General features: G+C 39.2%; 1 protein-coding gene across 1 annotated transcript in view; it reads right to left on the bottom strand.

The window, feature by feature from the left end:
• Positions 1-21231, bottom strand: part of BCKDHB (branched chain keto acid dehydrogenase E1 subunit beta) — a 277214-nt gene that overhangs the window by 232453 nt on the left and 23530 nt on the right. Inside the window, exon 3 of the mRNA XM_002714546.6 lies at positions 19612-19680. Within this exon, the coding sequence (XP_002714592.2) occupies positions 19612-19680 (69 nt within the window). The remainder of the gene's footprint in view (positions 1-19611; positions 19681-21231) is intronic.

Below are 21231 nucleotides of genomic sequence, written 5' to 3' on the forward strand. Positions count from 1 at the left end.
AGGGGCTGGTGCTGTGGCATAGTGGATAAAGCCACCGCCTGCAGTGCTGGCATCTCATATGGGCACCGGTTTGAGTTCTGGCTGCTCCAATTCCAATCCAACTCTCTGCTATAGCCTGGGAAAGCAGTTGATGATGTCTCAAGTCCTTAGGCCCCTGCAGCCACTAGAGAGACCCAGAAGTCCCTGGCTCCTGGCTTCGGATCAGCGCAGCTCCGGCTTTGCAGCCATCTAGGGAGTGAATCAGTGGAAGGGAGACCTCTCTCTCTTTGCCTCTGCCTCTCTGTAATTCTGCCTTTCAAATAAATAAGTAAATCTTAAAAAAAAAAAAAAAAAAAAAAGTGGTACATGACTAAATAATTTGGCAATTACTCTGTATGCAATCAAAAAATGCACTAATCCCTTCCTGAGCATTTAGTTTTACCCCTCTTAAAATAGTCTTTTTTGGGGCCAGCGCCATGGCACATTAGGTTAATCCTCCACCTTTGGTGCCGGCATCCCATATGGGCATCAGGTTCTAGTCCCGGTTGCTCCTCTTCCAGTCCAGCTCTCTGTTGTGACCCGGGAAAGCAGTGGAGGATGGCCCAAGTGCTTGGGCATCTGCACCCACATGGGAGACCAGGAGGAGGCACCTGGCTCCTGGCTTCAGATCAGCGTAGCTCCGGCCGTTGCGGCCATTTGGGGGATGAACCATCGGATGGAAGACCTTTCTCTCTGTGTCTCTCTCTTTTACTGTCTGTAACTGTACCTGTCAAATAAATAAATAAAAAATGTTTAAAAAATACTTTTTTTTCTCCAATGGGAATTTTTATTTTCAAGACCTCAATATTCAAAATATTAATCTTTCAGGGGATTCTGACTTTGGGGATTTTAGACCCTAGAAATTTCCAACTTTCAGTATTGGGATCTGTACCAATAATATCAACTCAATTTCTGAGCACAATGTCGAGTTGTTATATAGCTGCCACGGCCATCAGGCGTGCAGCTCCTAGAAGGAAGAACATTCTAAGTTGCACTTTAAAACTTTGGGTTCAAAATGAACAAAATAGGAGGGGAGAATCTAGACATTTGCAGATACAGACCAATCTGAACTGTTCTATAAAATTGTTATACTGATAACTCCTTCAACCTCCAAAATTTAGGCGATCCAAATTGGCTATATTTACTGATAGTTCTATTAGCTGATTCCTTCTGTTTTTTTTTTTTAATTTTGAAGAATTTGGTAGAAGTATTAAGCTCATAACCCTCAAAGACCTCTGAGAATTGGAACCTAGAAATATGCAATACTGTTTGAAGTAGTGGAAAAGGAATTATTATTTTAAACTACACTGATCTACACTAGTCTATGAATCTCCAAAATAGTCAGTAACCCATTTTTAATTCCTTCGTTTCTTTAATTCCTTCACCTCTGGCTTTTCTCTGAAAATGAGAAAAGTGACTGTGACAAAAGATAAACAGTCTTAAACAGATTAAAGAGTACAAAAGTAAAACTTTTCCAATATCCTCTCTCCCACCACAGTCAATACTGGAGCATGGAAAGCAAGAGGGTGAAGAATAAAGAGATACTAAACAGCCATTGCTACAAATTGTTCAAAATCAAATTTTACAATTATACTGTTTTAATTTAATTACTGTGTCAAAAATAGATTCCTATAGCCTTCTATAAGGTAATGCTATAACTCTGAAAGAAGAGTGCTTAAAACATAACTATAGTAGTTACTTAATGTTCAATCTGCCTTTACATATGGGTTAACCACACCCATGGATGGCAGGAAGTCACAGGATATCTGACAATCAACTTGAGCAGTAACCGCAACCTCTTCTTAGGACTCATGCAATACATCTTTTCAGTAGATGTCATTTTAGGTTAAACATCTCTTCAGATTTCAACACTTAATTTTAAAGTCAAATATTTATGATTCACTATAAGAAGTTTATTTTCCCATTCTCCCATGATCTAAGGCTGAAATGAGAAAATTAAAGCAAAAAGAAAACCCTTAGGATTCAAAAAGTATGTTTGAATCAAATAAAAAGCAATTCTGAATACATAAACGGAAGAAGAAAAAAATCAGTAGGTAACTGGCTTCAATGTGAGAAAATTAGAAACTAAGCTGTCAAAATAAAACATAGAAAAATACCTAGTATATATTCAAGAAATACTCACTACTGAAGAAAAAGTCTATATTTTCCTCTGTTAAAGGTACCAAGGTGAAAGAGAATTTCCAGCACATTAAGCACCAGATTTGAAAAGCTACTTTAGCAGTGTTATCCACAATATTAAATATATGTGACATATTTGACACTTGAAAAATGAAAAAGATCTTTCATTCTTTTAATATGTATTACTCTTGACAAAATACAGTTTTTTCTAATTTTAATTACAAAGTTTCAAGATAATCAATTTTATACTTTCTGACAATAATTACCTATAATCCCATTTTTCCTGGTCCACTTTAATCCAAGATTATCTCTTAAACCCCTGTTGTAGCTCACATCTCAAAATGTTAAAAGCACGTCATTGTCATGTAAGGTCGAGAGAAAGTGGCTTAAGGGCATTACGTTCTGACTGATGCTTAAAATGTCAAAGAGAACACCTGTTGGCAGCTCTAATATTTATTGTTTAGTTAATTAAGGGAAAAAATAATTAAAGCAGCAGCTGCCACCCAGAACAATTTAATACACTCAGAAAATCTTGTTCATGAAAAGAGATTTTGTTCAAAGTTTTAATATGGGTTTCTATCAGTGAGTTTCTTCTTACATCATGAAGAATCAAAACCCTTGAGCTTTGATTTATTGAAATTCCTTATATTTCTTACATTTTTTAATAAATGAGTGGCTCATCCACTTGCCACTGGGCAACTTGGTAACACTAACCTCTGTGAACTTCAGTTCTACATTATGTGGAGATGGGCTAGATCAGCGTTTCTCAATGTCGGTGCTACCGACATTTGGAGCCATTAGTTCCTTGATAGGTGGGGGAGGACTGTCTTGTGCACAGCTGGATCTTTAGCAACAGCATCCTTGATCTATCCACTAGATGCCAAAGTCATCCTCCTATTGCGACAATCAAAAATATCTCTAGTTATTGCCAAAATCACTACCATTTGAGAACACTGGAATACACAGCTCTGATATCCTATGTAATATATTAAATAGCTCATTTTCTTAAATGTTATTTGTTAAGCCATTGATCAACAAGCCAACCATGAGAGTACTCATTTTGATTTTCAGGGAGACAAAAATGCAATGGCTATCTGTACCAATTCTAAATTTAGCAGACTCTAAAAAACTTTATTTGGGGCCGGCGCCGCAGCTCAATAGGCTAATCCTCAACCTGTGGCGCCGGCACACCGGGTTCTAGTCCAGGTCGGGGCGCCGGATTCTGTCCTGGTTGCCCCTCTTCCAGGCCAGCTCTCTGCTGTGGCCAGGGAGTGCAGTGGAGGATGGCCCAAGTACTTGGGCCCTGCACCCCATGGGAGACCAGGATAAGTACCTGGCTCCTGACATTGGATCAGCGTGGTGCACCGGACGCAGCATGCCTGCCGCGGCAGCCATTGGAGGGTGAACCAACGGCAAAGGAAGACCTTTCTCTCTGTCTCTCTCTCACTGTCCACTCTGCCTGTCAAAAAATAAAAAGAAAACTCCACAAGATCAAAACAAACAACCCACTTAAGAGATGGGCCAAGGACCTCAATAGACATTTTTCAAAAGAGGAAATCCATGGCCAACAGACACATGAAAAAATGTTCAAGATCACTAGCAATCAGGGAAATGCAAATCAAAACCACAATGATGCTCCACCTCACCCCAGTTAGAATGCTCACATTCAGAAATCTACCAACAATAGATGCTGGCGAGGATGTGGGGAAAAAGAGACACTAACCCACTGTTGGTGGGAATGGTCAAGCCACTATGAAAGTCAGTCTGGAGATTCCTCAGAAACCTGAATATAACCCTACCATTCAATCCAGCCATCCCACTCCTTGGAATTTACCCAAAGGAAATGAAATTGGCAAACAAAAAAGCAGTCTGCACATTAACGTTTATTGCAGCTCAATTCACAATAGCCAAGACCTGGAACCAACCCAAATGCCCATCAACAGTAGACTGGATAAAGAAATTATGGGACATGTACTCTATAGAATACTATACAGCAGTCAAAAACAATGAAACCCAGTCATTTGCAACAAGATGGAGGAATCTGGAAAACATCATGCTGAGTGAATTAAGCCAGTCCCAAAGGGACAAATATCATATGTTCTCCCTGATTGGCAACAACTAACTGAGCACCAAAGGGGAAACTTGTTGAAGTGAAATGGACACTATGAGAAACAGTGACTTGATCAGCTCTTGTCCTGACGGTTGATGTACAATGTAATACTTTATCCATTTTAGTATTTTTTTTGTTCTAGTACCATTGGTTGAACTCTGTAATTAACACACAATTATTCTTACGTGTTTAAATTTTAACTGAAAAGTGATCCCTGTTAGGAATTTGGAAAACATTATGTTGAGTGAAATAAGCCAATCCCAAAGGGACAAATACCACTTGTTCTCCTTGATAGGTGACAACTAACTGAGCACCAAAAAGGAAACCTGTTAAAATGAAATTAACACTATGAGAAACGGTGACTTGATCAGCCCTCACCCTGACTGTCGATGAGCAGCTTAATATGTTATCCCTCTTAGTATTTTTTTTGTTTGTTCTACTTAATACTTTTGGTTGAATACTGTAATCAATACACAATTATTCTTAAGTGCTGAAACTTAACTGAAAAGTGATCGCTGTTAAATATAAGAGTGGGAATAAGAGAGGGAAGAGATGTGCAATTTGGGACATGCTCAAGTTGATTTACCTCAAACGGTAGAGTTAGAAACATACCAGGGGATTCGAATTCAATCCCATCAAGGTGGCATGTACCAATGCCATCTCACTAGTCCCAGTGATCAATTTCTGTTCACAATTGATCGTAATGATAGGACTAAGAACCAAAGGGATCACATAAACAAGAATAGTGTCTGTAAATACTAGCTGATAGAATCAAAAAGGGAGAGAATGATCCAACATGGGAAGTGAGATACACAGCAGACCCATAGAATGGCAAATGTCCTAACAGCACTCTGGCCTCAGAATTAGCCCTTAAGGCATGTGGATCTGGCTGAAATGCCCATGAGAGTATTTCAGGCATGGAAAGCCAAGACATTCTGAGGGGAAAAAAAAAAAAAAAAAAAACCCTAAATGAAAGATCTCCACGAGTGAGATCCCAGTGGAAAGAATGGGATATCAAAGAAGGAGGTACCTTTCTCTGAAGGGAGGAGAGAACTTCCACTTTCACTATGGCCTGGCCTAAATATGATCAGAGTCAGTGAACTCAGGGGGCTTCCATAGCCTTGGCAGCTCATGACAAGAGCCTCGGGTGATTACTGATGCCATAAACAAGAGTGTCAATTTGTTAAGTCAACAACAGGAGTCACTGTGCACTTACTCCTCATGTAGGATCTTTGTCCTTAGTGTGCTATACATTTAGATTTAATGTTATAACTAGTACTCAAACAGTATTTTTCACTTTATGTTTCTGTGTGGGAGCAAACTGTTGAAATCTTGACTTAATGTATGCTAAACTGATCTTCTGTATATAAAGAGAATTGAAAATGAATCTTGATGTGAATGGAAGGGGAGAGGGAGTGGATAAGGGGAGGGTTGCGGGTTGGAGGGACGTTCTAGGGGGGAAGCCATTGTAATCCATATTCTGTACTTTGGAAATTTATATTCATTAAATAAAAGTTAAAAAAAATAATAAAAAAAAACTTTATTTGGAATAAAAATTCACAAATGGTCACCAAAGCAATAAAGTAAACCAATGTAAATGTGAATTTTAAAAATACATATTCTATTGGTCTATATGCCAGTTTTTTATGCCAATGCCACCCTGCATTTTTAAAAATTATTTATTTATTTTATTTGAAAGGCAGAGAAAAAGAGAGAAATATCCCATCTGCTGGTTCACTTTCCAAATGCCTGCAACAGGTAGGGCTGGACTAGAATGAAGCCTAGAGCAAAGCAGTCAACCCAGGTCTCCAACATCTAAGTGGTACAGACACGAGTACTTGAGTCTTCACCTGCTGCCTCCCAGGGTTTGCATTAGCAGGAAGCAAGAATTGAAGGAAGACCTGCGACCTGAACTCAGTCACCCCAATATGGGGTTCCATCCTAAGGGCATCTTAATCATGTCACCAAATTTCTACTCCTACCACACTGTTGTGATTACCATATTTGAAAGTTTTGAAATAAGGAAGTATAAGTTCAACTACAATCTTCACAATTGAGAGCAGAAACATGAAATATGTGTGTGCCCATGTTTACAGGAACATTACTGACAACAACCAAAAAGTAAAAGCAACCCAAGAAGGGAGCTTACGGCTCTAGTCTACGGGAAGATAGTTTTTTTTTAAAAGTAGAGCGAGTATAATCTCAGGAAAGAGGGAGAAAACTGCAAAGGAAACTCCATGCAAATAAGAGGCACACTGTGAATCTATGTGGAGGTTGTGGATGCATGCAATCAGGACCCCAGCAGCCAGAGCCTCAGCACCAGCTTTGGAGAGTGAGGTGAGACCAGTCTGTAACAACCCAAGCCACTGGCAACAAAGCTGTAGGAAGAGTCTGGCCTGAGTGTAGCTTGGAGTCCAGTGGGGTACAATGTAGCTGCCAATCTAGAGGGAAAAAAAAAAGAAACAGGGGGCACATTTCTCTTTCCATCCAGCACCAGCATCCTGTAACTAGCTGAGAGACGTGGGCTACATTTTAGACATATGTAACAGCTGTGCCAGCTTGTGTTTGCAGGTCCAGCAAACAGTTAGAGGAGATGCCTGAGTCTGGTGGGGAGAACTGACAGGGGACTGGGCGTTCAAGATTGTTGGGAGCCTTGTGTCCTGGGACCGACTGTGAAAACACTGGGGCTGCATGGAAGGATGCAGGGTTTGGTTGTGTCTCCCAACAGTCAATGTAGGTAGCTCCACAGGATCAGGGATCCCTGATTGCCTAATGAGATCATTGCTATGGGATCTATATAGACACTGAGGACTGCATGGATCCTTTGTGTTGTTCTTGTGGCAGCGTGGATGAATATTGCACCCAATGGGGCTAGCACCTGGGAATTTGTCTCCTTGGAGGAAAGGAGGTGGTAATGAGACTATGCCAACAGAGCTGATCAAACCTTCCTCTGATAAAAAATAAAAAAAGAAAAAAAAAAGATTTACCACACCCCACGTGGATGTCACCATGGACACTCCCCTCACCCTGGTGCACTGAACAGAGTTCCTGGACCATATCCAGGCCACAACTCTGGGTATTCACTCAAAGAGCAGACATTCCACTAAGCCACAGAAGCATAGTCCAACACTATCATGGGAGTGGGGAGTGGGCGGAACGATCTCTACAAATGCCTAAAAATAAATGCAGCAATTCAAGAAACAAGAATAAGAAAGAAAACATGATGTCCCCAAGGAACATAACAATACTTCAATAATAGAGTGTGAAGATGAGAAGAATGAAGAAATGCCAGAAATGGAATTCAAAAAATTGATCATAGGATTACTTAGAAGCAATCAGAAGAAAAACCACAAATTAAAGAAATCCATAGATTACATTAATGAAAATTTTTCCCATGAAATTAGGATTTAAAGAAAAATCAAAAGGTAATACTGGAAATGAGGAATTCAGCAGATCAAGTAAAAAATGAAGCAGAAAGCCTTAAAAACAGATTCATTGAGGCAGAAGAAAGAATATCCAAGTTAGAAGACAAATCTCTGGAAATCTTACAAACAGATCAATAAAAAGGAGAAGAAATTAGGAAATTTGACACTATCAAATGACCCAACATACAGGTCTTAGGAGTTCCTCAAAGTGTGGAAAGAAAGGATGGATTAGAAGGAAATTTAGTGAAATAATGATAAAAAGTTTCTAATTTGGAGAAAGAAATGGACATCTAAGGACAGGAAGCACATAGAACTCCTAATACAAATGACCAGAAAAGATCTTCACCACGACACATTGCAGTCAAACTCTCCACAGTAAAACATAAAGAAAAGACTCTAAAATGTACATGAGAGAAAAGCCAGGTTACTTTCAGAGGATCTCCAATTAGACTCACAGAGGACTTCTCAACAGAAACCCTATGGGCTAGAAGACAGTGGCAAGATATAGTCCAAATCTTAAGAGAAAAAAACCATCAAGTCAACCCAGGATGAAGTTGAAATAAAGATCTTCTGTAATAAATAGAAATTGAAAGAATTTGTCACCACTCATCCAGCCCTACACAAGATGCTAAAGGATTTGCTACACATAGAAACACAGAAAGAATTTCATCATCATGAAAGAATGTGAAGGCGGAAAATTTACCAGTAAAACTACTAAATAAATCCAAAGTAAATGATAGAAAAATTTATGGAAAAATGGCCGGCCAAGTCATTACTTATCAATATTCACCTTGAATATAAGTGGCCTTAACCCTCCATTAAAAGCTGCAGACTGGCTGAATGGATTAAAAAAAAAAAAGACCCATCTATTTGCTTCCTACAAGAAAAACTGGTAAAGCCACTGTGGAAGACAGTGTAGTGATACCTCAGAAATCTGAATATAGACCTACCATTTGACCCAGCCATCCCACTCTTGGGAATTTATCCAGTGGAAACCAAATCAGCATATGAAAGTGTTATCTGTAACCCCAAGTCTATTGCAGCTCAATTCAAAATAGCTAAGGGCCGGCACCGTGGCTCAATAGGCTAATCCTCTGCCTTGCGGCGCCAGCATACTGGGTTCTAGTCCCGGTCGGGGCGCCGGATTCTGTCCCGGTTGCCCCTCTTCCAGGCCAGTTCTCTGCTGTGGCCCGGGAGTGCGGTAGAGGATGGCCCAAGTCCTTGGGCCCTGCACCCACATGGGAGACCAGGAAAAGCACCTGGCTCCTGGCTTCGGATTAGCTCAATGCTCTGGCCACAGCGCGCAGGTCGCAGCGGCCATTGGAGGGTGAACCAACATCAAAAGGAAGACCTTTCTCTCTGTCTCTCTCTGTCCACTCTACCTGTCAGAAAAAAAAAAAAAAAAAAAAAAAAAAAAAAAAAAAAAAAAAAAAAAAAAAAGCTAAGACATGGAATCAACCCAAATGTCTATCAACTGAAGACTGGATAAACAAATTATGGGATATGAGCACCATGAAATACTACACAGCAGTAAAAAAAAAAAAAAAAAAAATGAAATCTTGTTATTTGGAACAGATGAATCTGGAAAATATCATACTTAGTGAAATAAGCCAGTCCCAAAGGAACAAATACTATATGTTCTCCCTGACCTGTGATAACTAATGGAGCACCTAAAAGGTAATCTGTAAGTGAAGTTGACACTTTGAGAAGCAATTACTTTGAATAGCCCTTGTCTTGACTGTTGAGGAACAGTTTTTTTTTTTTTTTTTTCATACCATTTGTTGAATTCTTATGGGGACAGTGCTATGGCACAGTGGGTTAATCCTCCACCTGTGACACTGGCATCCCATATGGGCACCGGTTCTAGTCCCGGCTGCTCCTCTTCTAATCCAGCTCTCTGCTGTGGCCTGGGAGAGCAGTGGAAGATGGCCAAAGTGTTTGGGCCCCTGCAGCCATGTGGGAGTCCCAGAAGAGGCTCCTGGCTCCTGGCTTTGGATCGGCCCAGCTCCAGCCATTGCAGCTTGAGTTCTGCACATGTTCCTATAGACTTACTTCTAAGGGTACAGTTTTAAAACTTGTCATGGGACCCCAAATCCCCTTAAGCTGGGTGGCAAAAATAGCATTTTAATTGTTAAAGTGATCATATGGATAGGGTTAAGTGTCTGGTAGTACTAATAGATAGAATTAAAAATGAGCGAATGCTCCAACATTCTATGAGCAGACTCATAGAATGACAATTGCTTTAAGTAGCACTCTGACCTCAGAATCAGCTCTTAAGGCATTCCGATCAGGCTGAAAAGCACATGAGAGCATTTCAGGCATGGAAAGCCAAGACACTATAGCAAAAAATGTCCTATATGAAGGACCTCAGGGGGTAAGACCCCAGTGGAAAGAAGTGGTCATCAAAGAAGGAGGTACTTTTATGTGAAGGGAAGAGAGAGGTTCCACTTTGCTTATGGCCTTGTCTAAATACTGATGGAGTTTGTGGATTCAAAAGGCTTCCATATCCTAGGCAGCTCATGTCAAGAGCCTCGGGTGATCACTGATGTCATACATAAGAGTGTTAATTGTTAAATTAACAACAGGAGTCACTATGCACTTAATTCCCCTTCAGGATTTCTGTCCTCAAAGAGTTGTATTATGATAGTTAACAGTAAAACTTGTCCTCAAAGATTTATTTCATTTTAGTGTATTAAGTAGAGGATAATCTTATGTCTCATAAGTTTTAGTTATGCCTAAGTGTCCAATTCCACTGCTTGTGTTTTCTTAGGTGCTTTAATTAAAGATTAATGATAAAACTTAGTCTCAAGAACTAACTTTCTTTTAATGTATCAATTGGAGGATATGCTTATGTTTCATAAGTTGTAGTTATGTCTAAGTGCTTGCAAAAGATGTATCATTATTGGGTGCTTCTTTAAAGTTAATTTTCTCAAAAAAAAAAAAAAAGAAGTGAAATTAACTTCGAGATACAATGACTTTGAACAGCCCTTGTCTCAGCTGTTCAGAAATTTTTTTTTTTCTGTGCAAATTGTTGAACTCTTTACTTAGTACAGAGTTGGTCTTCTGTGTATAAAATTAATTGAAAATGGATCTTAGTGGATACTGGGACCGGGAATGGAAGAGGAAGGAGGAAGAAGGTGGGAGTGTGGGTGGGAGGGTGGGTATGATTGGAAGAATCACTGTATTCCTAAAGTTGTACTTACAAAATACATGAAGTTTATAATCCTTAAATAAAAGGTTTCATAGGGGAAAAAATAACAAAAGAAAAAAAGAAAACTTTTTCCCATCTTTTTAAAAAAAGATTGTTAGTACAGTTAAGTAGCCTTCTTACTTTTTTAACATCAGACACTTTAAATTGCTCCTGGTATTATAATTAGATTTCTCCATTTGCTAAAAATACACATATTACAGAACTAGATAAACATGTTTAATATGCCTGTTTCCCCTTCCAATACTCTTTTAAACAAAACTTAATTTATTTAAAAATGTGGTAAGATTATATATATAACATAAAGTTGGCCATTATAACCACTTTTAAAATGAGATTTATTATTTATTTGAAAGGCACAGATTCTAAAACAAGGAAACAGAAACAGAGACAACAGAGAAGAGATAGAGGGACCAATCTTCAATTTTCTGGCTCACTCCCCATCTGGGTGCAACACACAGGTCTGGGTCAAGCTGAAGTTAAGAGCCAGGAATTCCATCTTGATCTCCCACATGGTTGGCAGGGGCCCAGATACTTAGGCTACCTTCTGCTGCCTTCCCAGTGACACTAACAGGAAGCTAGATCAGAAGCAGAGCATGTGGGACTCAAACTGGCACTCTGATATGGGATGGCAATGTTGCAAGCTGTGGCTTTACAGACTGTGCTACAATGCCAACCCCTTTAACCATTTTAAAGTATACAAATTAGAGGTATGGTTATGCAATCATCACCACCATCCTTTACCAGATTTTTTTAATTTTTTTTTTTTATTTTAAGGAACCAAAACACTATGCCCATCAAGTAATATCTCCCCAGTCCACCTCTCCCAGACCTTGGCAACCACGACTTTTTTTCTGTCTGAATTTGACTACTGTATATAGTTCATACAAGAGATGTGAGTATTGATCCTTTTGTGTATGGCTTATATCACTTATCCTAATGTCTTCAAGGTTGCAGCGTGTGTCAGAATTTCCTTCCTTTTTAATAATAATGAATAATATTCCATTGTTTGTGTACATCACATTTTGTTTATTTATACATCAGCATACACTTGGGTTGCTTTTTTTGGCATTAGATTTTTTTCTTTTTATTTTTTACCCAGAAATTTTTTATTTAAGGTATACAAACTTCATGCATTTCATAAATACAACTTTGGGAACATGTTGATTTCCCACTCACCCTCCTATCCTTCTTCCTTCTCTCTCTCCTATTCCCATTCTTATTTTTTAACTAAGATTTATTTTCAATTAAATGTATATACATATGATTAACTTTATACTAAGTAAAGAGTTCAAAAAATAGTTGAAAGAAAAACTGTCATGACATCTCAAAATGTCTATTTCACTTCTATAGATTACCATAAATCAGTGAGAATATATGATAACTGTGCTTTTGAGACTGGCTTATTTTACTAAGTATAATGTTTTCCAGTTGCATCCATTTTGTTGCAAACAAAAGAATTTCATTTTTTTAAGAACTGTGTAGTATTCCATGGTGTAACATCCCATAATTTGCTTATTCAGTCTTCAGTTGATGACATTTGGGTTGATTCAGATCTTAGCTGTTGTGAATTGAGTTGCAATAAACATGGAGGTACAGATAACTCTTTCATATTCTGATTTCAATTCCATTGGACAAATTCCCAGTAGTGGAATGGCTGGGTCATATGATAGGTCTATGTTCAGATTTCTGAGGTATCCGCAGAATGTCTATCACAGTGGCTTTACCAGGTTACATTCCCACCAACAGTGGATTAGGGTACCTTTTTCCCCACATTATCTCCAGCATTTGTTGTTTGTTGATTTCTGTATGAAAGCCATTCTAACTGGGGTGAGGTAAAACCTCATTTAGATTTAGATTTGCATTTCCCTGACAGCTAGTGATCCTGAGCATTTTTTCATATGTAACTGTTGGCCATTTGGATTTTCTCTTTTGAAAATGTTTAAGTCCTTGGCTATTTCTTAACTGGGTTGTTTGTTTTCTTGTTGTTGAGTTTCTTGATCTCTTTATATATTCTGGTTATTAATCCTTTATCAGTTGCATAGTTTGCAAAAATTTCTCCCATTCTGTCGGTTGCCTCTTCATTTTGCTGAGTGTTTCTTTTGCAGTACAGAAACTTATCAATTTGGTGTAATCCAATTTGTCCATTTTGGCTTTGATTGCCTGTGCCTCTCCAGTCTTTTCCAAGAACTCTTTGCCTATGCCAATGTCTTGCAGAGTTTTCCCAATGTTCTCTAATAATTTGATGGTATCAGATTGTAGATTTAGGTCTTTAATCCATTTTGAGTGGATTTTTGTGTAAGATATAAGTTAGGGACCTTGCTTCATACTTCTGCATGTGAAAATCCAGTTTTCCCAGCACCATTTGTTGAAGAAACTGTCCTTGCTCCAGAGATTGATTTTAGCTCCTTTGTCAAAGATAAATTGACTGTGGATGTTTGGATTGATTTCTGGTGTTTCTATTATGTTTCTTTGGTCTATCCATCTGTTTTTGTACCAGTACCAGGCTGTTTTGATTATAACTGACCTGTACTATGTCTTGAAATCTGATATTGTAATGGTACTCAACTGTAAAACAACCTTTAAAAAATATGTATATTAGAAAAAAGAGGTTTATACCAACATATTAATATCTATTTTCACTCCAGATTTCTAGAACAGATATCTTACAACCTATATCTGGTATTCAATCTGTTTTAAGTGGTAAATCAATATAATTTAATGGGGAGAATAAACCATGTATTCTATTTTCCTGAGAAATCTTGAGTTTCAGCAAGTTTTTTCCCAGTAATATGAATTATACTGCCCAGGAACTGAATTTCCACCTCCACCTGCTACTCTTCCATAGAACCCTGTCACTAAATCCAAGGATGTGGTTATCACCTAACTGATGCTTTATTTACAGCAAGAAATACAACCAAAGGGCATTTTCTCTGCTGCCAGTGCTAATTTCAAAATCCATGTGAGAGTGTAAGGGATTATTGGTCAGAGGATTGTGCTTTCAGTCTCAAAAGTTAAAGCTCACTCCTCAAGCGGCATATGAGGCTTTTCAAATATTAAAACAAATGCCTAAGGTTGCTCATGGTTGCAAACTAATATGACAATTGTCATAATCACAAGACTTCTAAGCATAAAGGGAATCACAGCATGAAGAAATTGTTTCTCACTTTAAGCCAGAAATAAAAGCACAAGAATTACCTGAAGGAGCATTCTGGAATGGCCCATTGGGGATCCTCTGATCCCTGCTCTTCCCTTTACAGATGAGGGCCCTGAGGTCTAAAGTCAATCGCAAACATTAGCATATTACTGAAGAACGCTTGCCTCCTCCACACGGCTGTCCCAGATTTCCTTCCTGACTCCTGTGTATTAAAGTATCTGGTTCTACAATTTCTGTGATGTTTACATAAGAAAATAAGCAAGTGGCTACATTCATTTTGCCAAGCTGCTATGACAGCAGCACTTGTGGTGTAAAGGAATGAATACAGTAATGGAAAAACATCAAGTCCCGTGAAAAGGCAGATGTGTGGGCCTGTAGACTTATTTAGCAAGTCCTTTCTGCTGTTCCTTTCTCACCTCAGTTTCCTCCAATAGTGTAGCCAGGAACCCAAGTCCAATATTTATATCACTACAGAATAGTATTAAACAAAACCATACCACAGTCTTGTCTGAATAAATTTCTCCCTCCCTCACTCGGAAAATGGCAACAATGAGGATAGTTTGTATAGGACATATGGAAGCAGTTGATCTGTTTAAATGAAAGCATGTGTGACATCCCACTTAAAATTACACATACCATACCCTACACATCAACTGTACTATCTGCTTCTCCTAACCACTGCTTCGACAGAATTCCTATAGTTTCCACTGTTGTTCCTGATCAATACATCTCCTTGCCTGCAAAATTTAGAGCTGCCTGGAACTATGCAATGTGCTGATGAGGATAAACTATTCTGTATCTTTTAGTTAATGCTCAAAAAACTTACATTATTTTGTTCTATCAAAGGGCAGCATTAGGGATGCTAAACCCATGCTCAGTATCAAGATCATCTGGGACACAAAACAGCTCTGTGCTTCCCCTTCCTTCTCTATAGCATTGCCTCTAATTATATAATCCCTTCCCTTTTAACATTCAGTAGTATTCAGCTTTACGGTGGTACACAGTAGACCGCAATTCTTCAACTCTGATCTTCTGAAGGAATATAAAACGCTCTGCGGCAGTTCCAGAGTTCTGGTTCAATGCCAAAGACGACAGTTCTCTTTTCCAAGTGTAGGCTGCCATCTACTGACAGTGACTCTTTTGGGCTCAACAGCTCTCCCCAGAACGCAAATTCATCCTTCACAAGAGTGCTCTTTGCTAAGTCATTTAATGCAATGTATTCAACTATATTAATATAACATTTAGCATTGTAACTACAGATTATTTTAACTTAAATACTAGACATGTTTTTGTAAAGACGGAAGTTTCTGGCCTATACTTGCAAACTGGCAGAGAATTACTTTTTCTTTTTAAGGCATATGATTTTCTAAATATGTAAGAAAAATCTATTTTAATACAGATTTCTCAGGGCCAGTGCTGTGGTACAGCAGGTTAAAGCCCCAGGCTGCAGTGCCAGCATCCCATGTGGGTGCTGGTTCAAGTCCCAGCTGATCCACCTCCGATCCAGCTCTCTACTAATGCACCTGGGAAAGCAGCAGAGGATGGCCCAAGTCCTTGGGTCCTTGAACCCACGTAGAGACCTGGAAGCAGCTCCTGGTTCCTGGCATTGGATCAGTTCAGCTCCAGCCGTTCTGGCCATTTGGGGAGTGAACTAGTGGATGGAAGATCTCTCTCTCTCTGTCTCTACCTCTTTGTAACTCTGTGTTTCAAATAAATAAAAAATAAATCTTTAAATGTATATAGATAGATTTCTCTTTGCGATTTCCTTTATCTGTATTTATATGTATATAAGTCCACCACTACTAGACATTGGATTTACAAAATATGCTGAGATCAACAAAATAAGCATTGAAACATTTGTGAAGGCAGCTGCTGAGATTCTCCCTGTGGAAATCTGAGACAGCAAGTATTATGTGACCACCATCAATGCCTCAGGGCACAGAGACTTTATCAAAGACGTGATCACAGGCACATCTCAGGCTGGCTATGCTGTCCTAGTTTTTGTTCCTCGTATTGTGAATAGGAACGTGGTATTTCCAAAAGTGGGCAGAATTGTGAGCACAGTCTTCTGGCTTACACACAGAGTAGAAAACAATGAATTATTAATGTTAACAAAATAGATTTTACTGAGCCACCCTATAGCCAGGCAACATATAAAGAAATCATTAAGTCAGCACCTACATGAAGAAAAAAATGGCTATAACCCTGACACAGAAGCATTGGTGCTGATTTCTGGCGGAGATGGTGGCAACACGCTGGAGCCAAGTGCTAACATGCCTTGGTACAACAGATGGGAAAGTCACCTGTAAAGACAGCAATGCCAACAGAACCGCATTGCTTGAAGGTCTGGATTGCAGCCTACAGCCAACTCATCCAAATGTCCAGCCTTTGTGTTTGTCCCTACAGGATGTCTACAAAATTGGTGGTAACAGTATCCACTGTGGGCCAAGTGGAGACTGGTGTTCTCAATTCCAGCACAGTAGTCACCTTTGCTCCAGTCAATGTCACAACTGAAATAAAAGTCTATCGAAATACACCACGAAGCTCTGAGTAAAGCACTTCCAGGGGACAATATGGGCTCCAATGTTAAGAATGTGTCTGTCAAAACTATTCATCATGACAATGTTGCTAGGTTCAACAAAGATGGCACACCATGGAAGCAGCTTAGTATCTAAGCTAAATCAGCACTAGCTATGCTCCTGTCCTGGACTGTGACATGGCTCACATTGCTTGCAAGTTTGCTGAACTGAAAGAAGATTGATTAACTCTGCAAAGATGGAAGACAGCCCTAAATTCCTGAAACCTGTGAATGCTGCCATCATTGATGTGGTTCCTAGCTAGCTCATGAAAGCTTCTCTGACTACCCTCCTCTGGGTGGCTTTGCTCTTTGTGACAGCAAACAGACAATTGCTGCAGGTATCATCAAAGCAGTGGACAAGAAGGGTGCTAGGTCACCAAGTCTACCCAGAAAGCTCAGAAGGCCAAGCAAGTATTATCCCTAATAGCTGCCATTCCAGTCATAGTCTGTAACAGACAAGCGGTCTCAGAACTGTCTCAATTGACCATTAAAGTTTAATAGTAAATGACTGGTTAGTAATGATAATACACCATAAAACCTTCAGAATGAAAGCGAATGCTTTGTGACTCATTGTGTGTATGTCTGTGTCTCTGCATGTGCCTGTGCGTGCAGCAGTTTCAAGTTTTTGTTTTGGAGGAGCCTCCGAGGGGGGTTACACCTTTTTAACATGTATTTCTTTCTGTTGTGAAAAAGAAAAACTCATTAAACAATATGGGCCAGGGAACTACCCATAATCCTACCATCCAAAGAGCCACTGAGAACAATCTGGTACATTTCCTTTCAGTCTTTTTTTTTCCATATAGTTTCAGTAAATCATGACTGTCTACATTGTGCAAAACAACTTTGTATCCTCTTTTTGTTTCAAGTGAGTATTTTCTAATTTTTATTTTTGTCTGATACATAAAAATTGTACATATTTACAGGATAACATGTGAAGTGTCAATACATGTATATATTATGACAAAATCAAGGTAAACATACTACCTGAAACATTTATATTGTTAGTTTTTAAATTAGTCATTTTAAATGGAAACAACTTGATCAAAAATCTATCACAGAATTTTGAGAACCATTAAAACAAAGCTTAATGAGAAAAAAAAGTCTACAGAAGTCTAAATGAGCAGGAAAGATAATCTTTCAACCCAACTAACTCATTGCTAGAAAACTCTTAGAAATAGACAGCCAGGAGAATGCAGTGACTGGACCCAGGAACTCAACCTATTAAACACGGAAGAGAGGGGCTGGTGTTCTGGTGCAGCAGCTTAAGCTACCACCTGCAATGCCAGCATCCCATATGCAAATCCAGTTCCCTGCTAATGTGCTTGGGAAGACAGCAGAAGATGGCCCAAGTGCTTAGGCTCCTGCTATCCATGTGGGAGACCTAGAGGGAGTTCTAGGCTCCTGATATTAGCCTAGCTCAGTCTTGGCTGCTGCAGCCGTTTGGGAAGTGAACCAGAAGATGAAAGACTTGTCTCTGTCTCCCTCCACACACACACACACACACACACATACACACTACCCTGCCTTTAAAATAAATGTTTAAAAAGTAAGTAAAAATGAAAGATAAATAAGATAAAAATGGAAGAGAAAAGAACAAGCTGAAAGTTCTGCTAAGTGAGACAAAACAGGCTATGGTTTCTTGAATTCAAGTATAACATAACTTCTGAAATAATGACATGAGAAAATGATTTTTAAAAAATGAGAAATTATTTTTAAAAAAATCAAAAAGACCTTCACTCCTCATTGTGTGAGCAAGGTAGATGGGTCACAGGCCAGTGCCGCAGCTCAATAGGCTAATCCTCCCTCTGCAGTGCTGGCACACCAGGTTCTAGTCCTGTTCGGGGCACCAGATTCTGTCCCGGTTGCTCCTCTTCCAGGCCAGCTCTCTGCTGTGGTCCGGGAGTGCAGTGGAGGATGGCCCAAGTGCTTGGGCCCTGCACCTGCATGGGAGACCAGGAGAGGCACCTGGCTTCTGGCTTCGGATCAGTGTGGTGCGCCGGCCGCAGCAGCCATTGGGGGTTGAACCAATAGAAAAAGAAGACCTTTCTCTCTGTCTCTGTCTCTCTCACTGTCTACTCTGCCTTTCAAAAAAAAAAAAAAAAGATGGGCCACAATGCATTCTGATGGCCCTAAGTATAACTGAGTCAACTGAAATCAGTAAAAGCAATAGGAAGAAATCAATCACATACCAGACAAGGGGCACACAACAGCCAAGATCAAACTGGTAGAAGGGTTAAGTGTTGATGGTTAATTTTAAATGTCAACTTGGCCAGACTATAGCACTCAGTTACTTGGTCAAACACAGACCCAGATGTTGCTATGAAGGGATTTTTTTAAAATGTGATAAACATTTAACTCGGTAGGCTTTGAGTAATGCTGAGTACCTTTTACAATGTGCATGGGCCTCAACCAATCAATTTAAAGCATTACAAGAAAAGACTGAGTTTTCCCAAACAAAAAGGAATTTGGCCTCATGACTGAAACATAGAAATCCTGTCTGCGTTTCCAGCCTGCCAGCTTGTCCTATAGACATGCCAGCACCCACAATCTTGGGAGCCAATTCTTTAAAAGCAAAATGAATCTCCTCCCACTCTCTACCACCACAAAAAAAAAATAATAATAAATTATTAATGGAGACAGACAGGCAAAATTTTGAACTGGAGGCAAGAGAATTAAAATGATTAAGACAGGCAGTAATAAGACACCAAAGATTCTTGTACAGATAAATGTGATGATAAACAATACATTTAATGAAGTTATTTTGGAATCATAATACGTAAAATATGAGATGGATCAGAGGATAGGAGAATCAAAACATCAATGGAGAAATCTAGGCCAAAGGACTCTATTGCAGGCTATGGAGAAGAAAACGATATCAAATGGATACAACAAATAATTTAGCAGGTATATTTTATATTTTCAATATTTTTAAGTAAAAGCTGTATAGGAATACGATTCATAATGATGCCGACTCACCATATTTGTCTCGCAAGCCAACAGTGCATCTGAAGACTCCACCAAAGGCAACATCTTCACCAAATATTACTGGAAAGCAATGTTTAAAGAGCACAATTATTTGGTGATCTCTAAATAATTTTAGCACTGAAAAATAAGTAATTTAAATATTTACACTTAAATCAAAAACAGAAATATCATTAGATCTGGATAAGGTTTCTAAAGTTTGATATTTTTGACATTTTGGCCTAGATATTTCTTTGGTTGTGTGTGTGTGTATTGGGGGGTCCTTCCTGTGCATTGCAGTAATAGAGCAGCATTGGATAACAGTCCATTGGATAACAGCTGCCTCATACATACAAACGCAAAACTGTGCCAATCAAGTATCTTCCAACATTGTGACAGGTATGGGGAGCAGGTAGCAATGGGCCGGGGCACAAAATGACCCCAAGCTGAGACAGAGCCACTGATCCACAGTCTCACTGTGTTTTACCCAGGGAGAAAATGAGTCCAAAGAAACAACCAACTTGCCAAGTCAGAACCATGACTCACGCACCAGGCCACGGGCTCATGGCTTTTCCCATACAGAGTACACAATAAGAATCAGCCATCTGAAAAGCTGAAGGCAGAGCATTGCAAGCCAAGGGAAAGGCCACAAATGAGAAAGGGAGACAGAGGGTATGAAACAGTAAAGAGGCAATTGGGGTGGGACACAGTGAGCAGGAAGAACGGTACAAGTAGAAACTCGGAGGAGCTCTACAGCAAGCACGGAAAATAAAACGAAATATTGAGACAGCTGAACTCCAGTTCCACAAATGCATCTAGTGGTTTTGTGGACCTCAGAAAAATGACTCGCCACTCTCCATGTTTGAATTCATTCACCTTGTGCAAGCACAATCAGACAGCATTTAAAGCAAATCAAGACCTAATCATCCCCTTGTCTAGCTCTCACTTCTCCCTAAAAAAAAATTACTTTCATTTAACCTTAGAACTGTGGATTCTCAAGTGGAAGCCCATGAAACAATAAATATGATGGTGCTTCAAGAAGTTCACAGGAAATTCACATTATCTTTTAATTCCATTTCTCCATGAACTTTTAGAAGTGCATTTATGCATGTTTGAATATGGTCTGAATGTGTCCCCCAAAGGTTCATTAGCTAAAATTTCACCCCCACTGATATATTATGAGATGGATACTTAATTTAACTGTGGCATTTAGAGGTGGAGCCCATGGGAGATGATTAGCTATAAAGAAAATATGTGAAACTTGCACAACTTAAATAAAATACATAATAAATTTAAAAAAAAAAATCATCAATGTAGAGCCCTCATGATAGAATGCTAGTGGCTTTACCAGAAGAGAGAAACCAAAGGACACACAAGTTCACAAGTTCTCCCTGTCTTTTACCAAGTGATGCCCCTGGGACACTGACAGCAAGAAGGCCCTCCACCTTGGACCAGAAACATGAGTTAAAATAAACCTCTTTATAAATTTAATCAGTCTCAGGAAGGGCAGGTGGGGAGGCACATAGAGAAAGGCTGGATAACAGGCACAAACACGGATACGACAAACAAGTTCTAGTGTTCTACAGCACAGTGGAGTGACTACAAGACAGTTCCAAACAATTCATGGAAAGGAAT

Source organism: Oryctolagus cuniculus, chromosome 5 (assembly GCF_051225735.1).
Source record: "Oryctolagus cuniculus isolate XC-2025 breed Fujian yellow rabbit chromosome 5, ASM5122573v1, whole genome shotgun sequence".
Classification (NCBI taxonomy): domain Eukaryota; kingdom Metazoa; phylum Chordata; class Mammalia; order Lagomorpha; family Leporidae; genus Oryctolagus; species Oryctolagus cuniculus.